General features: G+C 34.7%; 1 protein-coding gene across 1 annotated transcript in view; it reads left to right on the forward strand.

Moving 5' to 3' along the window:
- The first annotated feature begins 15,850 nt into the window (after positions 1–15,850).
- LOC129231674 (ATP synthase mitochondrial F1 complex assembly factor 2-like) overlaps positions 15,851–24,745 on the forward strand; it is a 67,699-nt gene continuing 58,804 nt past the window's right edge. Inside the window, exons 1-3 of the mRNA XM_054866040.1 lie at positions 15,851–16,232; positions 16,313–16,360; positions 16,449–16,594. Coding sequence (XP_054722015.1) covers positions 16,136–16,232; positions 16,313–16,360; positions 16,449–16,594 — 291 coding nt within the window. The 5' untranslated portion in view covers positions 15,851–16,135. The remainder of the gene's footprint in view (positions 16,233–16,312; positions 16,361–16,448; positions 16,595–24,745) is intronic.

Below are 24,745 nucleotides of genomic sequence, written 5' to 3' on the forward strand. Positions count from 1 at the left end.
TAGTCAACAGTGCAGTATTGCTCGTAACAAAGCCAACAAAATGCTTGGGTTTATCAATAGATCTATTTCAAACAAATCTAAGAAAGTTCTTTCGCCTTTATATATGAGTTTAGTCAGGCCCGGATTACCCAATAGGCCAACCTAGGCCCTGGCCTAGGGGGCGCATGCCGAAAAGGGCGCACGTTGCAGAGGGGGGGGGGGGGGGAATAAACAGCTTGCTGGGAAAAAAGCGACGCGTTATGGAGAAGCAAAATGTATCTAGAAAAGAAAGGTATAAAAACAGCAATTGGAGGGGGGAATGGGGGGGGGGGGCATGGTGCTTGAGTCGAGGTGGCCTTTTTCAATCAAAGCATGTAATTTTCAATATCTTTGATTTGAATAATAATTTCTTTAAAATATAGCTTTGACCAGAGGCGAACGGAGTCCTTCAAGAGAGCACTAACCGGGACTCCCAAAAAAAGCGAGGTTCGAGGGTCAAAAAAAAAAAAAAAAAAAAAAAAAAAAAACCGAAATTGCACGGGTTTGAGGGCGCCAAAAGAAAAAAAACCCGGAGTCGCACAGGTTTGAGGGCGCCAAAAGAAAAAAAAAACCCCGGAGTCGCACAGATTTAAAGACAAAAAAAAAAAAAAAAAACCCTGAAGGCGCACAGGTTCGAGGGCGCACCGAACCTTGGACCGGCGGTAGGCTAGTTCGCCCCTGGTTTTGTAAAGTAAAAAGCTTATTAGAGGTCACACACAGGAAAATTATTAAAAATCATGACCTAGAAAATGTTCAATTATAAAATTTGTTGCCGAATGACAAAATACGAGCATGCACGTCGCATACCAACATCTAACGAAAAGAGAAATCAGACGTTAGACACAGGGGCGGCATTTCAGCATTTCATTTGGGGGGTCGAGTTTTTTAAGTAAGTATTACCATAGTGCGGTCCCAAACATACTGTTACAAATCCTGTAAATAGTAATTATTGTAGTAACGTAACCTGTAAATAGTTTCCCGTAATGAATATACAACCCCTTTTCATTCGGCTAAAGTATACGATCCCCTATTTTCTTTTCTTTTCATTGATAAAATTTGATAACGGTCTGCGCATTTCGAGAAGAGGTAAGAATGTTGTGGAAAATTCTTCGATGTTTATAAAAGCATCCTGCGTGATAAAGAGGGGAGTTTCGATTGAGAATTTGTACTGAGAGTGTGTATTAGCTCTGTTTATAGCGAGGCATTTCGCTGTGTTGTTTTCGTATTTGGAAGTAAATACGTGCATAACCGTTGAGTTTACGGTGTTGAGTGATATTTGCTTAATTGCTGATGATTAATTTAGCAGTTGTTAACGATTTCTCCTGTACATAGTGTAAATAAAGCTCCTGTGTTTTTATCAAGAACTGTGTCTTCATTTCAAGAAAGTGGAAGTCGCCGGAATCCGTTACAAATTGCCGCACAACGTTTTCACATCCTCCAAATGTAACAAATACCAATTCCCAAGAAAGTTCAATGTTTGTTATTCTTTTCGCCCAATTTTTAATTACTTTTTAGATGAATCGCAGGTCTCACATATCCTAAGTCTATTTCATGTGAATGCGCCATGTTTATTCAAAACAACCCAAGTGAAACTAGTATGTTGTGGCCATCACGAAACTTTCTTCTATATTTTTCCTTTTTCTGATCCCTCCCCATGCTTGACGAGGAAGCAATATGCCCAACAAAAACAAAATTACACATGCAAAAACTTGACGACCATCCCGATGTCTGAATTATTGCAAAAGCAAAGCAAAGAGCGAAAATTGAAAGTTATTTTAAAAGCCTTGCTTGAATTAATTACAAATATTTTATTTATTATGAAAGGATTCCGGGCTGTTGTGCCGTGGTCTGAGTGTATATTCTCCAAACGTTTCGGCTGCATCTGCGGCAGCCATCCTCAGTGGTTCCGAGTTCGTAACTTCCAGGGAAGAGACTTCTTGGCAACTGATGAGAAGTCTCTTCCCTGGAAGTTACGAACTCGGAACCACTGAGGATGGCTGCCGCAGATGCAGCCGAAACGTTTGGAGAATATACACTCAGACCACGGCGCAACAGCCCGGAATCCTTTCATAATATTGACACCGGCCGTGAAAGCCTTCACTCTTGCAATATTTTATTTGTTAACAAACATAAGATGGCAACAGTTAAAAATTTTATCATTTCCATACAATTAAAATCACGAGAAATACGCAGACGACAATCTATTACGATTTATATTTCTTATTGTTGCATTAATAAAGCTATTTTTATTCGCAAAAAAAAAAAAAAAAAAGCAACACCTCTTGGAGCGATTGGCGTCAAAATTGAACCAAAGCCTGTTTACATATGGATTAACATATATTCCAAATTTCAACCAGAACGTAGCATTACTTCTTGAGATAGGGTACTCACAATGGAAAAAAAGAAGGGGCGATTGCGCTACTCCCTTTCTAGCTGTTGACACCAAAATAAAATCAGCTCTTATACCCACTAAGGGCTACTTGTCGATAAATTTTTCTTTCATTCCGTTCATTATTTCTTGAGATACAGCAGTCACAATTGACGACAAAAAAACGTTCTTTAGCTCAACCCCCCTTTGAGTTATTGACACCAAAATTGAATCAGCATCTGCTCCTGTTAATGGCAACATATGGACCAAATTTTGTTTGATTCCGCCAGTTACTTCCTGAGGAATAGCAAGCACGCGTAACTCAAAAAACGTCCCATTGCTCCACCCCCCTTGGAGGAATTCGCGCCAAAAACCAATGGGCACAAGTTCACATTGGGGTACATATGTGTACCAAATTTCGTTCGATTTCATGCGGTAGTTTTTGCTGTAGAGCGGCCACAAAAAACTGGTCACACACAGACGTGACACACACACACACACATACACACACCCATACATACACACACAGACAGACAGACATTTTCCAAAAATAGTCGAAATGGACTCAGCACACCTCAAAACGTTCGAATCCGTCAAAATTCGAAATTCGAAAATTTGCACGAATCCAATACTTTCTTCTATATATTAGATATAGAAGAAAGTAAAAACGTCCAATCTCGCTACCTTATTCTGTTGTCCCTTTGAATAATTTTAATTTTCTAACAACTATAGACAATTTGAATTTTATCATCTTAATATATAACTAGTATGTTGTGGCGATCACGAAACTTTCTTCTATATTTTTCCTTTTTCTGATCCCTCCCCATGCTTGACGAGGAAGCAATATTCCTAACAAAAACAAAATGACACATGCAAAAACTTGACGACCATCCCAATGTCTGAATTATTGTAAAAGCAAAGCAAAGAGCGAAAATTGAAAGTTATTTTAAAAGCCTTACTTTAATTACAAATATTTTATTTATTAACAAACATAAGATGGCAACAGTTAAAAATTTTAAATCATTGAGATAATATTTCCGATCATTTCCATACAATTAAAATCACGAGAAATACGCAGACGACAATCTATTACGATTTATCTTTCTTATTGTTGCATTAATAAAACTATTTTTATTCGCAAAAAAAAAAAAAAAAAAAAAAAAAAAAAAAACACCTCCTTGGAGCGATTGGAGTCAAAATTGAACCAAAGCCTGTTTTACGTATGGATTCACATATATTCCAAATTTCAAACAGAACGTAGCATTACTTCTTGAGATAGGGCACTCCAATGGAAAAAAAGAACGGGCGATTGCGCTACCCCTTTTTTACTTTCTTCTATATCTAATATATAGAAGAAAGTATTGGATTCGTGCAAATTTTCGAATTTCGAATTTTGACGGATTCGAACGTTTTGAGGTGTGGCTGAGTCCATTTTGACCTATTTTTGGAAAATGTCTGTCTGTCTGTGTGTGTGTATGTGTGTATGTATGTATGTGTGTGTATGTATGTGTGTATGTGTGTGTGTCACGTCTGTGTGTGACCAGTTTTTTGTGGCCGCTCTACAGCAAAAACTACCGCATGAAATCGAACGAAATTCGGTACACATATGTGCCCCTATGTGAACTTGTGCCCAATTGGATTTTGGCGTGAATTCCTCCAAGGGGGGTGGAGCAATGGGACGTTTTTTGAGTTACGCGTGGATTGCTATTCCTCAGGAAGTAACTAGCGGAATCAAACAAAATTTGGTCGATATGTTGCCAGTAACAGGAACAGGTGCTGATTCAATTTTGGTGTCAATAACTCAAACGGGGGGTTGAGCTATAGAACGTTTTTTGTCGTCAATTGTGACTGCTGTATCTCAAGAATTAATGAACGGAATGAAAGAAAAATTTATCGGCAAGTAGTCCTTAGTGGGTATAAGAGCTGATTTTATTTTTGGTGTCAACAGCTAAAAAAGAGAGTAGCGCAATCGCCCGTTCTTTTTTTCCATTGTGAGTGCCCTATCTCAAGAAGTAATGCTACGTTCTGGTTGAAATTTGGAATATATGTGAATCCATATGTAAAGAGGCTTTGGTTCAATTTTGACGCCAATCGCTCCAAGAGGTGTTGATTTTTTTTTTTTTTTTTTTGAATAAAAATAGCTTTATTAATGCAACAATAAGAAAGATAAATCGTAATAGATTGTCGTCTGCGTATTTCCCGTGATTTTAATTGTATGGAAATGATCGGAAATATTATCTCAATGATTTAAAATTTTTAACTGTTGCCATCTTATGTTTGTTAACAAATAAAATATTTGTAATTAATTCAAGCAAGGCTTTTAAAATAACTTTCAATTTTCGCTCTTTGCTTTGCTTTTGCAATAATTCAGACATTGGAATGGTCGTCAAGTTTTTGCATGTGTAATTTTGTTTTCATTGGGAATATTGCTTCCTCGTCAGGCATGGGGAGGGATCAGAAAAAAAAGAAAGATGTAGAAGAAAGTTTCGTGATGGCCACAACATACTAGTTAGCTGTTGACACCAAAATAAAATCAGCTCTTATACCCACTAAGGGCTACTTGTCAAAAATTTTTGTTTGATTCTGTTCGTTATTTCTTGAGATACAGCAGTCACAATTCACGACAAAAAACGTTCTATAACTCAACCCCCCGTTTGAGCTATTGACACCAAAATTGAATCAGCACCTGCCTCCAGTTAGGGGCAACATATGCACCAAAATTTTGTTTGATTCCGCCAGTTACTTCCTGAGGAATAGCAATCACGCATAACTCAAAAAACGGTCCCATTGCTCCACCCCCCTTGGAGGAATTCGCGCCAAAAACCAATGGGCACAAGTTCACATAGGGTCACATATGTGTACCAAATTTCGTTCAATTTCATGCGATAGTTTTTGCTGTAGAGCAGCCACAAAAAACTAGTCACACACAGACGTGACACACACACACACACATACACACACATACATACACACACACAGACAGACAGACATTTTCCAAAAATAGTCGAAATGGACTCAGCACACCTCAAAACGTTCGAATCCGTCCACATTCGAAATTCGAAAATTTGCACGAATCGAATACTTTCTTCTATATATTAGATATAGAAGAAAGTAAAAATCAAAGTCCTGAGATAACATATATATATATATATATATATATATATATATATATATATATAATATATATATATATATATATTATATATATATATATATATTATAATATATATATATATATATATAATATATATATATATATATATATCAACGCACAGCCGAAACCGCTGAAGCTTCAGACTTGAAATTTGGCAGGCATGTCCGCATGATTACGAAAGTAACCACTAAGAAAGGATTTTTTGAAATCTCAATTAGTTCGGGAGAAATTAATTAAAACCTCTTAATTTCTGCGAAATTAAAACCTGTCATTGAATTCAAATCCCTTATTTTCGAAGGCTTTCCTCCATTCAAATCATTATTCAATACTTTTTCTCAACTTTTGGTCGATAGCGAACTATAAATTTGATATTGTTTTTGTTTCTCACGTGATTCTTCGAGGATTTTCTGAAGTCAAATCATAATGTTTCTGGCTTTTGCTTTCATTTTTTCAAAACTAAAAACGAAGTTTTTAAGAACATCATCACAGGCGGACTATCCTTTTGAAGTTAGAAGAGTGCAGTTTCCTGTTAAAGTTTGCTTTGCAATAACCATTGATAAGTCACAAGGACAGACATTAAAATTAGCAGGGATCGATTTAAGAGAAGATTTTTTTTCACACGGCCAATGTTATAGCACCAGGAAAAAAAAACTAAAAATGTTGTATACAAAGAAGTTCTTGCTTAAACATAGGTATAACAATAAATGTGGATGGTCTGTGTTTGCAAAGATAATCAATACTTTAAATGGATCGTTAATAACAGTTAAAGATCGCTTAAGGACAAGGGCATATATATAAAGAGTCCAGGGACCCCGAGATCCTCCCAAAATTAGGAAAAATTATAGGTAACTAGAGGACCCGACAGACGTTGCTCTGCTCAAACTTTGTAAATGAAAAGTAAAAAAATTTCAATAAACTATCAAGTGTTTGAACCGTTTTTTTTGAAAAAAATAAGTAAAAAGAAAAGGTTTTAAGCTGCTTGGTGTCACAATGCCGTATATTTATTACAACTTGATTTATTCTAATGCCCACTGAGCAGTTGTTTTATTAACTATTTTTTCTCCTGTACTTCATGGTTTCTTCTTTCAATCATATTCAAAGGAGGAAAAAGCGTCCTCAGATATTAAGTGTAAAAAACTAACTACCCACCTAGAACAAACGGGAAATCCCGTTGCAACATCCCCCATATGAAAAAGAATAAAACAATGAAAAAGATATCGTATAAAAAAATGATTAAGGTAAAAACAGTTCTCTGAATAAGCGAAAATCACTCATCCCTCCCCCCCCCCCCCCCCTAACGATGTAAAATAAACGATTTCTTCAACTAAAATGACTAAAAACTCTTTAAAAACGAAAAGCAACTCTTTGCAATTGGAAATTATTCGCCAAATAAACAAAATATACAATAAATTACATTAACAGTAGCTTTAAAATGTAAACAAATGATCACACAACTATTGTTTACAGCCAAAGTCGCCAAGCCACCACGTTACTGTAATCCAGCCGATCAGTGAGCGAAGCCAACTCCTACCGATTAGCGCTCCGATCTTTTGAACGAAAACCTTTTTAAACTTCATATATTGCCTAATTTGTTCTTTCCACCAAGGATAAAGATCTCCCACTGCACTGATCTTTCGTGTACAGAAACTATCCTATTGTAATTTATCTGGACGAAAATAAAATTTGTTTTCGTCTTTAAATTCCATCATCTTTTCCTTTAATAATGTACTGATTAGTTAGATAATCCTTAACGTATTCTTGACATTGGTGCCAAAACTCAGATATGGATTTCAGCCGAGAAACAAATGTTGCTAAATACGGACGGTACTTTCTGATCATTTAGTTAGGAAAATCTAAAGCACCGATCCGGTCACATGGTTCAACTACGACGACAGAACACACGTTTTGCGTGAACCTTCCAGTACTTTACTTTAAAATATATCACGGGACCTAAAATCGTTGCTTTTAAGAAATGGAAAGCTTCATTCTCTCTCTACGTTTTATCTATTCTCAATTGACATGTCATAGTAGGAAATTTCATTACAAAAAGCAGAACTGGCTTTCTTATTGTCCTTTGGCAACAGGTTAAATATTTATTTCAGTTCTCGCTCAACAATAGGTTAAAATAAAATGTTAATCATTTGGGAGGTATAAACCATCCAATGATTAAATTAATTAATTAATTAACAAAAACGTTTTTCGATTCGATCCATCGGCCCTTCGAAAACCATGCTTGCACACAAAAAATTTGATCAAAATTGGTCCAGCCGTTTAAAAGCCTTATGATGACAAACGTCCGCACAGAAGATTTTTATATATTAAGATAAGTAATTATTATTACGGGGGATTTTCGAAACTAGGTGCACCAAGCACTGTTAACCTCAGCTAATTCCATTACCCGAGCAATGCCGGGTACGGGAATGCTAGTATTTATATATTACTGAATTTGAAAATTTATTAATTCATCCATTTACACCAAGTGTAACCAGCTATAATACACTCTTCTTCTCTTTTCTTTATAGGATTGCGCTGTCTAATGTAAATAATCATGTATGTAGTCTATTTTTCATTTTATGCCACCGTAAACAATAAATTGAACCTACGTAATTTTTCAAATATTTATATTTCTGCTAATTATAAATAATTTATAAATAATAAATGAATACGAAAAAAAAAAAGCGAACCTTTGTTAAGAGGGTTATGCAATCCTATTTTAATAATTACTAGCAAAAATACCCGGCGTTGCCTGGGTTAGCAATAATTATGAGAAACAGTCGTTACTTGCATTTGTTTTCTGTTTTAAGTGAAAAAACTTAAAACACACCTTTTTGACGTGATTTAAAATCTAGCTTCTTCCTTACTCATAAAATTAAAGTAGCAGTAAGTAAAAAGAGCAAAATAGTATTCATTTAGAAACGAAAACACGAAATTTAAGCGTATACAAATTTGAAGAATTTCCAAAATATGAAATTAAACTTCACATGTTTAAAAAGATTTATCAGTTAATATTTATTTATTATTATTTTTTTTTTTACATTGAGTCTTACCTTCTCTGTATGTCTGTTGAAGAACGAACTTTTTAAAAAAATGTAGCCGCGCGCCCGTGATCCCCTTAAACTTGCTTTAGTTATTTTGGAAAATCTTAATTATTGTGGGTTCTAGGTGCGATTTAAAATATTACCGAATTTGCGGGAATCGTTTTGGGATACCTTGGATAATGCTCCCCCTCCTTACTTTGTAAAACGGTATGTTACTAATTTTTGTTAAAGAGATATTGTCGCCATATGCTAAGACACTTTTGGTCACCATAAAATGGCGCTAAACAATTTCATCCGAAATGTTTCCAAAATAAGTAGTAAAATTTGGCGATGGTTTAAATTTGTGCAGAAAGTCGCATTAATGGAAGTTTTTGTGCTGTTTATGTATTTGCCTAATTTAGTTGCTGGATTATTTTGCAGTAAAAAAAGTTTTTAAAGAATCTTTGATTGACGATATATATATTTTGTTTACATGGTGAAAGCTGACAAACATTATTACGTAGTCTTTGACTTCAAAAACCGTGACAGTTGAAAAAACTGCCAAATGCATCCGCTACTGAAATCTTTCTGCATAAATTTTGGCGAGGTTTCTGCTGTTAGATTGGATAATGATTAAAAAATCCAATCAGCACAAATAATAAAAAAAATCCCATTAATTACACTAAAGTTCCGTTTAAATGGAAAATAATCAACCAAATCTAGAGTTATTATTAGCCAATCTTGGGGAAAAAACGTTACTTTAAGATTTGACTTGAGAAAAGCCTCGAACAGTCAGACGGAACGCAAAAATATTCAACAATACAACAATTCTAGCTATCAACAGGGAGTTGAGATGATACACTAAATAATGAATTGGGTTGAGGAAAGCCTTCGAACATGGAAAAAAAAAGCCCATAACTCGTTTTTCATACATATTAGAACTTTCTAACAGATGCCATCATCAGCAGAAAAATAAGCGCTTTCGATGGACACATAATTTTGATATGTGCACGTATTTTTTAACCGTCATATTGGGAACTATCAATCGGATTTTTATCGAACTGGTCTACAAACCTCCCCAGTACCAAAAAGAACAAACGGTGAAAGTTTCAGCCAAATCTGCCGGGTAGTTTCTGAGATCTTAGGGAACAAATTTACCAAAGTCCATTTATATATATATATATAGATTATGAACTAGCCACCTTCGGCGACCAGCTGGTTCGTCTTTTTACGCCAGGGTTGCATAGACAATTTAGCGACGGTATTAATCAATGTTTTTCTCTATACATCAATATTATCATCTGCCTTTTTACGCCAATATTGTCGCCTTCGGCGGCTGCTTAAATAAGTTTCGTGGCGGTATCAATCGATCTATATCTATATCATTATTAATTTAAATAAAATATTTTCTAGATCTATCTCCAGTTCCGTCGTTTGGAATATTTTTAAAAGAGGGGGAGGGGAGACACAAACTGCTTGCACTTCATGCAAATTTTATCGAAAAATAACAAAAAACACTTCCACTTTTACTTGAAAGCATTGTTTTTTCAAAGTCATGGTGTGTGTGTGTGGGGGGGGGGGGCATTGACACCCCGTTGAAGTTCCTTAAATAACGGGCATGTCTCTTTTTTGCTCTCCATCTACTATATCGACCTCTGCATTTGTCTATCTATCTATCTATCTATCTATACGATCTATGCGTATCTACCTCTGACAGTAATTAACAATGTTTTCAAATCGCAGCGGCGCCCCCCCCCCCCAACCCCCGTTGTTGTTCTTTAAATAACGGGGTCTGTCTATCTCTCACTGTTCATCGACCTGTAGATTTATCTTTCTCTAGATCCATGGAAATTTACCTCTAATAGTAATTAACAATCTTTTTTCAAAGAAAAAAAGTATTAATTCGAGAACAAAATTAAAAAAAAAAAAAACATTTTTTGTACACTCAATGTATATCTATCTACCTATTCGATCAATCTCTAAATTTTCTCATCTATCTCTATTTATTTTGATCTAACCTCCAATCTTATTCCCTAACAAACAGAAAATCATGCAAAAAAAGCGCGCTTACTTATTTATTAAAATGCACAAAAAATTGATGTCTGTGTGGTACCCGGGGTTTGCCAAAGTGTAAAAATCATTGTTTTTATTAAAATTCAAAAGAAAAAAAAGTGACTGGGACCAAAACGATCCGATGTGGTCCGTCTGATTAACCGAAATCGAATGTTTAGCAAAACATCCGGGGGGGGGGGGGGGAAAACAAATGAAATACCTGGAAAGAAAAAAAAAAGCGGATGAATCCTTCGAAAGGAAGAAAAGAAAAACAAGTTACGCACTTCAGTTAGATCACGTGGTTGCGTTACATCATATTCGCAGCGGTCAGCGGACAGCAGATCTTCGGTGAAGCGATAGCTCATATCTTCGTTCTGCCTTTAAAAAATTGTAAAAAAAAAAAAAAAAACTTTTGAATATTTTTTTAAACGTTTTTTTTTTCTGCAGAGGGCGAAATGTTCTGGCTACTACATAGTAAAATTGTAGAAAAGCGGTTATTATATTTTTCACGGGATGCGTTTAGAAAAACATTAAACCCAGAAAAAATGCAAAATAAAGGTCTTTTCAAAAATTCCTAAAAAATACAAAAATTGCTCTATCTTCAAAATTTTTTTGTTCATCATATTTAAAATTAAATTTCGGACACTATAGTGGAAAACATATTTGTCTGGCGCGATTGATTCGGGGTCTCTGAGGTTAAAAGTACTAAAAAATGCTAAAAATCACATAAAACATTAAATAACTTTTTTTCTAATTAAAATATCAAAAATCGAAGCCCGAGGTGCACAACTTCAGCAAAAACTACACCTGTATACCAAATTTCATCTTTCTAGGCCTTACCGTTTTCCCGGGATGCGCGCCACAAACACACACACACAAACATCTTATTTTATTACCAGCCGCCTGCGGCGACCAACTGGTCCGCCTTTTTACGCCATTCGCCTTTTTGCGCCAGAGTTGCCGCCTTCGGCGGCTGCTTAGATAATTTAGTGACAGTATTAATCAATGTTTTTCTCTTTTTTCTCAATATTATCATTCGCCTATTTACACCGATGTTGCCGCCCTCGGCGGCTGCTTAAACAAATTTCGTGGCGGAATCAATCAATCTATATCTATGTATATCATTTGTAGTTTGAATAAAATATTTTCTAGATCTATCTCCAGCTCCGTCGTTTAGAATATTTTTAAAGGAGGGGGAGACACAAACGACGTACTCTTCATGCAAATTTTGTCAAAAAATAACAAAAAGCACTTCCACTTTTATGTGAAAGCATTGTTTTTTCAAAGTCATGGTGTGTGTGGGGGTGGGGGTGGGGGGTGGCATTGACACCCCGTTGAAATTCCTTAAATGACGGGCATGCCTCTTTCTTGCTGTCCATCTGCTATATCGAAATCTATATTTGTCTATCTATCAATCTATACGATCTGCGCATATCTACCTCCTGACAGTACAATCTCTTTTTATTTATATAAGTATTAATTCGAAAACAAAAACATTTTTTGTCCACTCAACCTCTATCTATCTCTGTATCTATCTAACCTATCCGCCAATTCGTAACAGAAACGAAGATCATGGAAAAAATCGCGGGCTTTATTTATTTAATCAAAATAACCCTCAAAAATAAATTCTCTATGTTCCCCGTAGCGTTCAAAAAGTAGCGCTTGCAAAAAAAAAAAAGATGAAGAGAAGACAAACGATTTCAGTTGGATCACGTGATGAGGTAAGCTTGGAACTCAGCCGGCAAGCGAACAGCTCGCGTTGCGTTCTGCCATTAAAAAAATTGTAAAGAAAAAAAAAAAAACTATTGCGTATTTTTCAAAACTTTTTCTTCTGAAGGGAGCGGAATGTTTTTACTATTACCAGCTAAAATTTTAGAATTGAGGGTTCAATACTTGTCGCAGGATGGGTTTCGAAAAAAACTAAACCCAGAAAAAAACATAAAATAAAGATTTTTTAAAAAATCTATAAAAAATACAAAAATTGCTCTATCTTCAAAATTTTTTCATTCATCATATTTAAAATAAAACTTCCTACACAATAGTACAAAAAATATCCGTCTGGCGCGATTGGTTCGGGATCTGTGAGGTCAAAAGTACTAAAAAGTGCTTAAAATAACATAAAACAATCAATAACTTTTTTTCTAACTAGCTGCCTGCGGCGACCAGCTGGTCCGCCTTTTTATGCCAAAGTTGCCGCCTTCGGTGGTTGCTTAGACAATTTAGTGACGGTATTAATCAATGTTTTTCTCTTTTTTCTCAATATTATCATTCGCCTTTATACACCGATGTTGCCGCCTTCTGCTGCTGCTTAAACAAATTTCGTGGCGGTATCAATCAATCTATATCTATGTATATCATTAGTAGTTTGAATAAAATATTTTCTAGATCTATCTCCAGTTCCGTCGTTTGGAATATTTTTAAAGGAGGGGGAGACACAAACGACGTACTCTTCATGCAAATTTTGTCGAAAAATAACAAAGAGCACTTCCACTTTTATGTGAAAGCATTGTTTTTTCAAAGTCATGGTGTGTGGGGGGGGGGGGCACTGACACCCCGTTGAAATTCCTTAAATGACAGGCATGCCTCTTTCTTGCTGTCCATCTGCTATATCGAAATCTATATTTGTCTTATCTATCAATCTATGCAATCTGCGCATATCTACCTCCTGACAGTACAATCTTTTTTTATTTATATAAGTATTAATTCGAAAACAAGAACATTTTTTGTCCACTCAACCTCTATCTATCTCTGTATCTATCTAACCTATCCGCCAATTCGTAACAGAAACGAAGATCATGGAAAAAATCGCGGGCTTTATTTATTTAATCAAAATAGCCCCCAAAAATAAATTCTCTATGTTCCCCGTAGCGCTTGCAAGAAAAAAAAAAAAAAAAAGGTGAAGAGAAAGCAAACGATTTCAGTTGGATCACGTGATGAGGTAAGCTCGGAACTCAGCCGGCAAGCGAACAGCTCGCGTTGTGTTCTGCCATTAAAAAAATTGTAAAAAAAAAACTATTGCGTATTTTTCAAAACTTTTTTTTCTGAAGGGGGCGGAATGTTTTTACTATTACCAGCTAAAATTTTAGAATTGAGGGTTCAATACTTGTCGCAGGATGGGTTTCGAAAAAAACTAAACCCAGAAAAAAACATGAAATAAAGGTTTTTTAAAAAATCTATAAAAAATACAAAAATTGCTCTATCTTCAAAATTTTTTCATTCATCATATTTAAAATTAAATTTCCTACACAATAGTACAAAAAATATCCGTCTGGCGCGATTGGTTCGGGATCTGTGAGGTCAAAAGTACTAAAAAGTGCTAAAAATAACGTAAAACAATCAATAACATTTTTTCTAATTGAAATATCAAAAGTCGAAGCCCGAGGTGCACATTTTCAGCAAAAACTGCACCTGTGTACCAAATTTCATCTTTCTAGGCCTTACCGTTTTCCCAGGATGCGCGCCACAAACACACACACACAGATACACACAAACATCTTGTTTTATTATATGTAGAGAAGATATGTACTAGCCGCCTACGGCGACCAGCTGGTCCACCTTTTTACGCCATTTGCCTTTTTGCGTCAGAGTTGCCGCCTTCGGCGGTTGCTTAGACAATTTAGTGACGGTATTAATCAATGTTTTTCTCTTTTTTCTCAATGTTATCATTCGCCTTTTTACACCGATGTTGCCCATTCGGCGGCTGCTTAAACAAATTTCGTGGCGGTATCAATCAATTAATCTATATGTATGTATATCATTAGTAGTTTAAATAAAATATTTTCTAGATCTATCTCCAGTTCCGTCGTTTGGAATATTTTTTAAGGAGGGGGAGACACAAACGAAGTACTCTTTATGCAAATTTTGTCAAAAAATAACAAATACACTTCCACTTTTATGTGAAAGCATTGTTTTTTCAAAGTCATGGTGTGTGTGGGGGTGGGGGGGGCACTGACACCCCGTTGAAATTCCTTAAATGACGGGCATGCCTCTTTCTTGCTGTCCATCTGCTATATCGAAATCTATATTTGTCTATCTATCAATCTATACGATCTGCGCATATCTACCTCCTGACAGTACAATCTCTTTTTATTTATATAAGTATTAATTCGAAAACAAAAACATTTTTTGTCCACTCAACCTCTATCTATCTCTGTATCTATCTAACCTATCCGCCAATTCGTAACAGAAACGAAGATCATGGAAAAAATTGCGGGCTTTATTTATTTAATCAAAATAGCCCTCAAGAATAAAGGCTATCCCCGTAGTGTTCAAAAAGTAGCGCTTGCAAAAAAAAAAAAAAAAAAAGATGAAGAGAAGGCAAACGATTTCCGTTGGATCACGTGATGAGGTAAGCTCGGAACTCAGCCGGCAAGCGAACAGCTCGCGTTGTGTTCTGCCAATAAAAAAATTGTAAAAAAAAAAAAAAAAAAAAAACTATTGCGTATTTTTCAAAACTTTTTTTTTCTGAAGGGGGCGGAATGTTTTTACTATTACCAACTAAAATTTTAGAATTGAGGGTTCAATACTTGTCGCAGGATGGGTTTCGAAAAAAACTAAACCCAGAAAAAAAAATGTAAAATAAAGGTTTAAAAAAAATCTATAAAAAATACAAAAAATGCTCTATCTTCAAAATTTTTTCATTCATCATATTTAAAATTAAATTTCCTACACAATAGTACAAAAAATATCCGTCTGGCGCGATTGGTTCGGGATCTGTGAGGTCAAAAGTACTAAAAAGTGCTAAAAATAACATAAAACATTCAATAACTTTTTTCTAATTAAAATATCAAAAATCGAAGCCCGAGGTGCACATTTTCAGCAAAAACTGCACCTGTGTACCAAATTTCATCTTTCTAGGCCTTACCGTTTTCCCAGGATACGCGCAACAAACACACACACACACAAACATCTTGTTTTATTATATGTATAGATAGATTAAAATATCAAAAATCGAAGCCCGAGGTGCACATTTTCAGCAAAAACTGCACCTGTGTACCAAATTTCATCTTTCTAGGCCTTACCGTTTTCCCAGGATGCGCGTCACAAACACACACACACACACACAAACATCTTGTTTTATCATATAGAAGATAAGATAGATTGATACTCATTCATCTTTCCACTAGATGGCAGCATTAACGAAAAGAAAATCAAGCAGAAATGCGAATATATTGCACTATTTCACTCGGACACCTTCGGTCCCTAACCGAACGTCAAGAATCGCGGGGAAAACAGCGGCGGTCGACACACTACTATTTCTAGGCGCTATAATTTTGCTTATCGCCAAATATGGCGATAAACAATATAATCTAGCAACCGTTTTTAAAGATTTTGCTGTATATAACGGACGGTTATTAGTTATTGTTTTGTGTTTTCGGCATGATTTTCGGTACTTTCGTCTGCTTTTAAAGTTGATAAATCTGATAAAAGTGAATAAAAAAAAAAGCCCTTTAGTTTTGACTACAGGACTTGTGAGTAGTAGAACTCATATCGCATTTTTACTGAACAATGAAGTAAATTAAAATAATGCCTGCAACAATGGTTTTTTGTCTCAGCAAATCTTTACAGAAATTCGTCAACTTTTCCTCTTTTTCAAACAAATTTTTTTCCAGATATTATTCAGGTGCTTGCATCTTTGTTTTCCATAATAAGATGTGGCCTTATTAGTTATTCGATTTATTCATTATCATTTTTCTTTTTTAGCTCAGAAAAAAAGATTTTATAAAAACGTGTATGTTACTGACTCTGATGGTAACTATACTGTTTTTTTATCTCTTCATCAAACTTAGCTACATTAACCTTAGTTATGCAAAGAGTTATATAATTTTAATACGTTTAGGTAAATTTGAAATCAGTCTGGACAAACGAAAATTGAAAACTCCTCTTGGAAATTTGCTACAAGTTCCAAACGAAGCTTTAGCCGTAGCTGTAGCTACTGAATGGGATTTGCAACCTCATATTTTAGAGCTGCAGAACATGCACATGGTAAGTGTTGTTATAACAAGTTTCTGTCTTCCAATGTAATGTGAACTTGATAATAGCATTCAACAATTTCATCCCAGGGCTTTTGCATAAAAAAACCCACTGACTTCGATGTTATAGCTACTTGGATTCTCATTATTATTATCTTTATTAGGTGAAGTCAGTGATGTTCCCATCAATTTTTCTGAGGGTATACTCGCAGTAATCCATTATGCGCAATTTGTGTTTGTGATCATATGCATAGTATGTCATAATACCAAGGGCGGATACAAGGGAGGGGCGATGGGGGCGATCGCCCCCTCCTTGAGCCGAGAAACTAGTACTTTCTTCAAGTATATTTTCAATATTAAAGTTCCAAAAACGCAATTTTACGTAATCTTCATTGGTGTTAGAAGAAAAGGAGCTAGCTATTCCCCAGAATTCTTCCAGAATCGAAGTTTTGAAAACGCAATCGTAGCCCATCTCTTATTACTCTGGGGATAGGGACTAGAACTTTCAATAGGATATTTTTTGAAGTTCCAAAGAGTGAACAGTAAAAAACAATCGCCCCCTCCTTGAACATTTTCTGGATCCGCCCTTGCATAATACGAAAATGTTTGAAGCTTGAGGGTTTATACGCTTTATGTCTAAAAAAAATTTGAGAGAATACCTCATTTATGGAGTATATACCCTATGGGAACACCCCTGGGAGAAGTGAGAAGAATTTTGCTAACTGGTTCTCTTGTTTAATCTGAATAAATCATCATATGCATTTTAAATTGATATCCCGATATCAAATTAAGTTTTTAAACCAAAATCAGTAATAAGGAACTGATCTACTTGGGGTGGGGAGTATGCTGATTAAGTTAAACTATAATTTTAAAGGTCAAGATTAACGGTTGCTCTTGACACGTGGCGACTCAAAAAACTTGCCTCCCTTGCCATTTTTACCCCAATGTTTTATACAGATGCTAAAGAAGTAAATAGTAATTACACATCCCTGCTGTAATTTAGCATGGTTTGACTGAATTAAAGACTAATTAATAAGAGTCGAAGGCCAAATATACAAAAAGTAGCAATTGCCGTATTCACAAATTTCCCCGATAATAGAAGTATGGGGGGAGATGGGATACATTGGACCGGTCTTGATTATTTTAATGATATTAATCTTTTTTATTTTATTTCATGTCTAACAAACAGCACCTATGGTCTACAAATCTTATAATTAAATAGCAAGGTACAGTTATGTTGAACAAATTTTATTTCAGTTCTCCTGAGTAATTTTCAGAAAATTGTAACTTTATTTTTTGTAACGGTTTTCATCAAGATTGGGGGGGGGGGGGAACTGAACTCTTTTCTAAAAGTAAGTTTTTTTAGTTCACAATAAATGGCATTTTTTTCATTTTTCGTCAAAAAGGAAAAAACTATGACATCACTTTTTCATACCAAGAATATGGAATAGGTTGGTCTATTCTTTGTGGGGCATGTTGGACCAGACCAACCTACCCCACATCATTTTAAAACTTTTTTTTCCTTAAATCTCAATAACTATAACAATATGCTAAGTGCTTGTATATTATACATTAATTTAATTTCATGTTACACATGTTTTGAAATAATAATTAAAAACTGAGAGCAAAAAAAGCAAGATATATTTTATAATTATAAAACAAAAATTGTACTAAATTAATTTCACCAAAAGATTTATTTCATATCTGCACTTTTTTGTAATTTATATTTTTGGACATACTTCTACCTTTTTGCACACACACACACACACACACAAAAAAAAGTTTTCTTAGAGTAAAATATGCAATACATGCTATAATAAAGATCCTGCATTAAACAATTTTTTTTTTCAAAACATGCATTTTACATAGGAACAAAATAAAACAAATAATTGATTAAAGGAATAAAATTATACTTTTACTGAAGATTACTAGAGGTCAAGATTCACGGTCGCGAGTGGCGACCTAGTTTGAAAAAGTGGCCACCTAAAAAAAAATGTCCTCAGTCGCCATTGTTGTTTTAAAGAAAAAAAATCTTGGTATGAACAGTGGGACTCAAGAGGGTGGAAGAAGATAAATTGCTTTAGAAGCATAAACCTAAGGATAAACACATCAAAGAAGATCGTTTTTTGACCAGAATGGCAATACTTTTCAGTTATGTGTGAAACATATACGCCATATTTGGTCACTCACAAGATGGAAGTAGGCAAAGTACTAAAGTGCTTAAGTTTGCAAAAACAAAGCAGAATTTGATATTTATTCAAACGTAAACTAATGAAAATAACACAAAATGTGCTGTAAAGAATTTTATTCATTTATTTATTTGTTTTTTTATTATTTAAAACAGTTTTCTTGAGAAATGAAAAATTTTGTATTTAAAATTTCATCTTATCCTTACTGCATTGGAGGCTAATGTGCTAAAACCTATAACAGTTCAATTAAATTGATATTCAATGAACATTTTCCATTTTATACAGTGAAACCTCAATAAGTAGTCGACCGGTTTAGTGATCACTCCGTTTAAGGAGTCGTTTTTCTTTGGTCCCAACAAGATTTCATTCACAGTAATGTAAAATGACCCTCCTTTACTGGTCACAAAATTTAATTTCATCCGCTTAAGTAGTCACTCAAAAGTTGTTTTCTAAAATTCCTTTCCCTTATCGGATCTTAGAAAATAGTGTCGGACTTAGTTGAAAGGCTGTTTCATATTAATTTTCCTTGAAATCTCGATCCTCGGTTCTGGTCATTCAAAGCATACTTCTTGCTGTAATTCTGCCAAGTGCAGAGAATATGAATCTAACTACTTCCAGCAAGACACAAAATCTAATACCTGGAGAAAGTTAGTCAGTATTTAACATCCGTTTGCAAGGAACAACAAACACAAAATGTAAAGCTTGAAGTGTGTTAGAAGAGAGTTCTTTTTCGTAAGCAACAACTTCATCAGTCAACATTGAAAGATTGTATTAATAAACCATAACTGCATTAAAATAAGTTGTTATTAAGTAATGTATAAAGTAGGAGAAAATAAAACAAAGTAACTATCATTAGTATTTTCCTCCCTTTTTAAATTTTCCACTAATTTATAGACATTCATTACATAAACTATTGTTTTTCTCACAGAATTCTACTGCTATTCATGAATATTTGTAAGGCTTTTTTTTTCTTCCTTAATTTCCCACTCCACATAAGTAGTCACTCCGCATAAATGGTCAAAAATTTTTGGTCCCTTGACTGACGACGTAACGAGGTTTTACTGTAATTATTTTTATGCAACAAATTCAAAAACCTAAATCTTAATTTTTAACGCAGTTGCTATATTTGGTCTCTTCTAAGATGGAAGTAGACAAGATTCTTTAACAGCCTAAGTTTTCAAAAATAACACTGTATGTCTATTGCAATACAATGCAAACTATTGAAGAATCCGAAAATGTGCCGCATTCCCCCCCCCCCCAGATAATTAATTATTTTCTTGAAAATGCATTTTTTTTTCTTCAAATTTTATATCCAAAATATTCTGGATACTGTTAAGTTATGGGGACTGTAGAAAATGAAGAACAAGCAAAACAGCTGCAAGAGGATCTAGACCATATTACAGAGTGGGCTGATAAATGGGGTATGGCTGTTAATGTAGGGAAATGTCAAGTGCTACATTTAGGGCATGGAAATAAGTGTACAAGTTATTATTTGCAAGGTTCAGTCATTAGTCAGGCAGACAAAGTTACTGATCTGGGGGTCTTAATAAGTCAGGATTTAAAGTTTAGCCAACAGTGCAGCATTGCTAGCAACAAAGCCAATAAGATGCTTAGGTTTATCAATAGATCTATTTCAAATAAATCTAAAGAAGTTCTTCTGCCCTTATATAGAAGTTTGGTAAGACCCCATTTGGAGTATGCTGTTCAGTTTTGATCTCCTTATCTTAAGAAAGACATTAATACAAATACAAATACAAAAGTGTCGACCAGCAACAGGCTCTGGGCCCAGCTAAACTGGTCCTAGTCAATTTACAATCCCCATTGAAGATCATTGGCCCTCTCAAAACTATCTACTCCCTTGCTCATTACCACCTCTTCCGGTAAACTGTTCCAAGGTTCCACTACCATGCTAAAATAATAATTTTTCCTAACATCCATGTTAGCCTGAGATTTAAATAGCTTAAAACAATGACCCCTTGTCCTGTTTTCAGTGCTAAACTTCAGCCCCGTAACATCTTTCATTTTAATAAATTTAAACAACTGAATCATGTCCCCTCGGTCTCTTCTTTGCTCAAGACTGTACATTTTTAGCCTTCTAAGCCTGGAATCATAATCTAAGTGGGAAAGTCCACTTATTAGCCTTGTAGCTCGTCTTTGAACCCTTTCCAATACATTAATGTCTTACTTAAGAGAAGGAGACCAAAACTGAACAGCATACTCCAAATGAGGTCTTACCAAACTTCTATATAAGGGCAGAAGAACTTCTTTAGATTTGTTTGAAATAGATCTATTGATAAACCCAAGCATCTTATTGGCCTTGTTACTAGCAATGCTGCACTGTTGGCTAAATTTTAAATCCTGACTTATTAAGACCCCCAGATCAGTAACTTTGTCTGCCTGACTAATGACTGAACCTTGCAAATAATAACTTGTACACTTATTTCCATGCCCTAAATGTAGCACTTGACATTTCCCTACATTAACAGCCATACCCCATTTATCAGCCCACTCCGTAATATGGTCTAGATCCTCTTGCAGCTGTTTTGCTTGTTCTTCATTTTCTACAGTCCCCATAACCTTTGACATCATCAGCAAAACAATTCATGTTCCCAGAAATATTTTTGTGAATATCGTTCATAAAAAACAATGAACAAAACAGGCCCCTAACTCTGATCCTTGAGGAACCCCGCTTAAAACCTCACTCCAATTAGAATAATTTCCCCTTACAACTACCCTTTGTTTCCTTCCGGTCACCCAGTTTTTTACCCAAATGAAAGTTTTCCCTCCTATTCCTATATCAGCTAATTTACTAAGTAGAGCAACATGCGGTACCTTATCGAAAGCTTTTTGAAAATCAATGTAAACAGCATCTACAGGCTTCTTATTGTCCAAAGCCATGGTAACTTTGTCATAGAAATGTAATAAATTGGTTGCACAAGATTTACCTTTCCTAAAACCATAAAGAAAACTAGTCAATAGATTATTAGTCTCTAGAAAATTTACTATCTTAATTTTTATCAATGTTTCAAAAAATTTTGCAAACCACCGAAGTTAGACTCACAGGTCTATAATTTCCCGCACTCCCTTTAGACTCTTTCTTGAAGAGCGGTGTAATGTTAGCCAGCTTCCAGTCCTCTGGCACTGTCCCCGAGTTATAAGAAGCATTGAAAATATTTACGATTACATCTGTTAATTCCTCTGCACATTCAACTAAAATTTTTGGATAAATATTATCAGGTCCCGGAGCCTTAGTCTCTTTAATGTTTTTCAAATGAAGTAAAACGTCATCCCTGGAAAAATACAAAGTCCTCAAGCTGTACTATAGCTTGTGTCTTGTTGGTGTCAACTGTTGAGATACAGTTATCGTTAAAAACACTCGAAAAAAAGTTATTAAGAACATTAGCAATATCACTATCGTCCTGAATTAAAATTCTGTGCTCATCAACCAGTGGCCCAATATGACTAATTCGAACTTTCCCCCGAATTAGCGTATGCAAAAAACCTCTTTTGATTCCTGTTTATGTTATCTGCCAGTCTTTGCTCCAACTCTCTTTTCTGAATCCGTACCAAATACTTAAATTTACGCCTTGCCTTACAATATTGGAGCCTATCTGCACTGTGTTCAGTTTCTCTAAACCTATGAAAAGCAGCAGGCTTGGAGTCAATTACGAGGGAATGTAATCGATTATTATTACGGGCAAAAAAAAAGGAGGATTACAATTATGATTAGAATAATCATCTGGCAAGACGTAATTACAATTACAGCAACTATCCGATTATGCAGAAAATGTAATCGATTACGATTATAATATTCCGATTATGATTTTGATTACGATTACAGACTTATATTATAATGTATATATATTACTCATTTGCATCAACAATGTAATTGTTGAAAATTATGATTTTTGATTTCATATTAAAGAGATAATTGCAACTACCGTGTAAAATTAACTTAAAGACTTGATTTTGTATTATTGCGCTGTCGCAGGAAAAGAGCAATATATGAAAGATAAAAAAAAAATCTAGAAAATTTAAACGGCATACATTACACAGTGCTATAATGATTGTACAGGTATTGGCACACTCTTATTCAAATGTATACACAGTGTATATTGTTTTTGGCTCAGCTCAGCTGTTCGTTATTATTTTGCCGTTGCAGTAGTTCTGCCTTAGCCCTGGCTTAAGGGCTTACTGCTAAACTGCTCAACATTTTAGAGCTTATAATTTCTGAAAATTGTGTGTCATATTTCCCATTTGTGTGGTACTCTGAATTATTTAATATATTATCAGCTAATTTAATACGCAGCTATTTAAAAAAAAAAGAACCTCGTATGGTTCTTTATGCAGAAAAACTGCAATGTAATAAAATACGCATTTCTTTCTTCATTCTTTGAGAAGTGAAAAAAATTCCAGCAATGCTAAACAATTGTTGAACTGGAGCAGATGGCGCAGAAATTAAAAAAAATACTTGGGTAGTATTATTTTTACAAAAAGATATATATGAGTATTAGACTCCAACAACTCTATAGGATCAATTTTATGATCATTTGATAAGCTATTTGCATATGCTTTAATTTCATTCTTGAATCTATCACTTACTAAAGAAATTGCACTTTCACAAGTGCTAAAAGGTTTCAACTTAACATTCATAAGAAATAAGATTGGCCATAACATGCTTTGCTATGATTTCCACTTTTACATACAGCTTTTTTTTTTTTTTTTGCATAAATGAGTATTTTATAATAATATTTATACATCACAGTTTTAATGCAGAACTTAGTGCAGTTTTTCTCACTTTAAAAATGTGGCATAAAAAGGTAATTAAATTTCAAAATTTGTGTTAATTCCTTGATAGAATTAAACGTAAGCAAATATTATGAAATCTATCAATGCGAACTTTTTACTTTCATACATACTCATTAAATAGAGATAATATCAGTTGTAAACATATAAACATACATTTAATTATTAAACTATGACATTACTAACATACATTATTAAACTATGCTAGAAATTATTATGAAAACATTAAAAAAAAATCTTACTCACCAGGGTTTAGATTAGATGTCATGTAGCAAAAAATAAATGCAATACGTGTAAAGGCAAGAATGTTTAAGGAATCACTGAAACACAAATGCGAATTCGGTTTTCTTTTGACAAAATCTTTTTTCAGTCATTCACTACTTTCTCATGAAAGTATAAACCCAAAAGTTTTTTGTTGCGCGAAGCTAAGTACTTTTGATATCATTGTACTTTTTCTGCTAAAATAAGATTTTGAGGCGGCAATGTGCTTTGCTTGATTGCCTATCATTGACAGATGAAAGGGAAACTGATGAATGATCAATTGTAAAGATTTGGGAAGACGTTCCGATGAAGCTTCCTGTCAAATGCGCTCACAGAGTACTAATTGTACTAAACACTTAAGAGAGGGCTCGATTTATGACTCTCGTTTGCAAACAGGGACGAGTGGGGACGAGCACTGAATAGTTGTTTAAAGATAGAAGTCATTTTCTATGTCACTATTGAACTATGTTATCTTTTCATACATTAGTAAAAGGGCAGCCAGCAGCTTAAATTTTTTCACTTTTAGAAAGTCAAGATTACACGATTACAAGGGGGAAATTACGGATTACTTAACTTAGATTACAGTTACGATTACGCATGAAAATCCTGATTATGATTTCGATTACGATTACCGGAGTATCCCATCAACAGATTACGATTATGATTATGATTACAGAAAAACGTAATCGATTACTCAGATTACGATTACGTAATCGGCGATTACTCCAAGCCTGAAAAGCAGCTTGCTTGTAATTTAGAGCGTCCTTAGTTTCCCTGGAGAACCACATTGGCCAAATTTTAGTGTTGACACCCTTTGTATTGGAAAGGGTTCAAAGGCGGGCTACAAGGCTAATAAGTGGACTTTCCCACTTAGATTATGATTCCAGGCTTAGAAGGCTAAAAATGTT

The sequence above is a fragment of the Uloborus diversus genome, chromosome 1 (genome assembly GCF_026930045.1).
Source record: "Uloborus diversus isolate 005 chromosome 1, Udiv.v.3.1, whole genome shotgun sequence".
In the NCBI taxonomy this organism is placed as follows: domain Eukaryota; kingdom Metazoa; phylum Arthropoda; class Arachnida; order Araneae; family Uloboridae; genus Uloborus; species Uloborus diversus.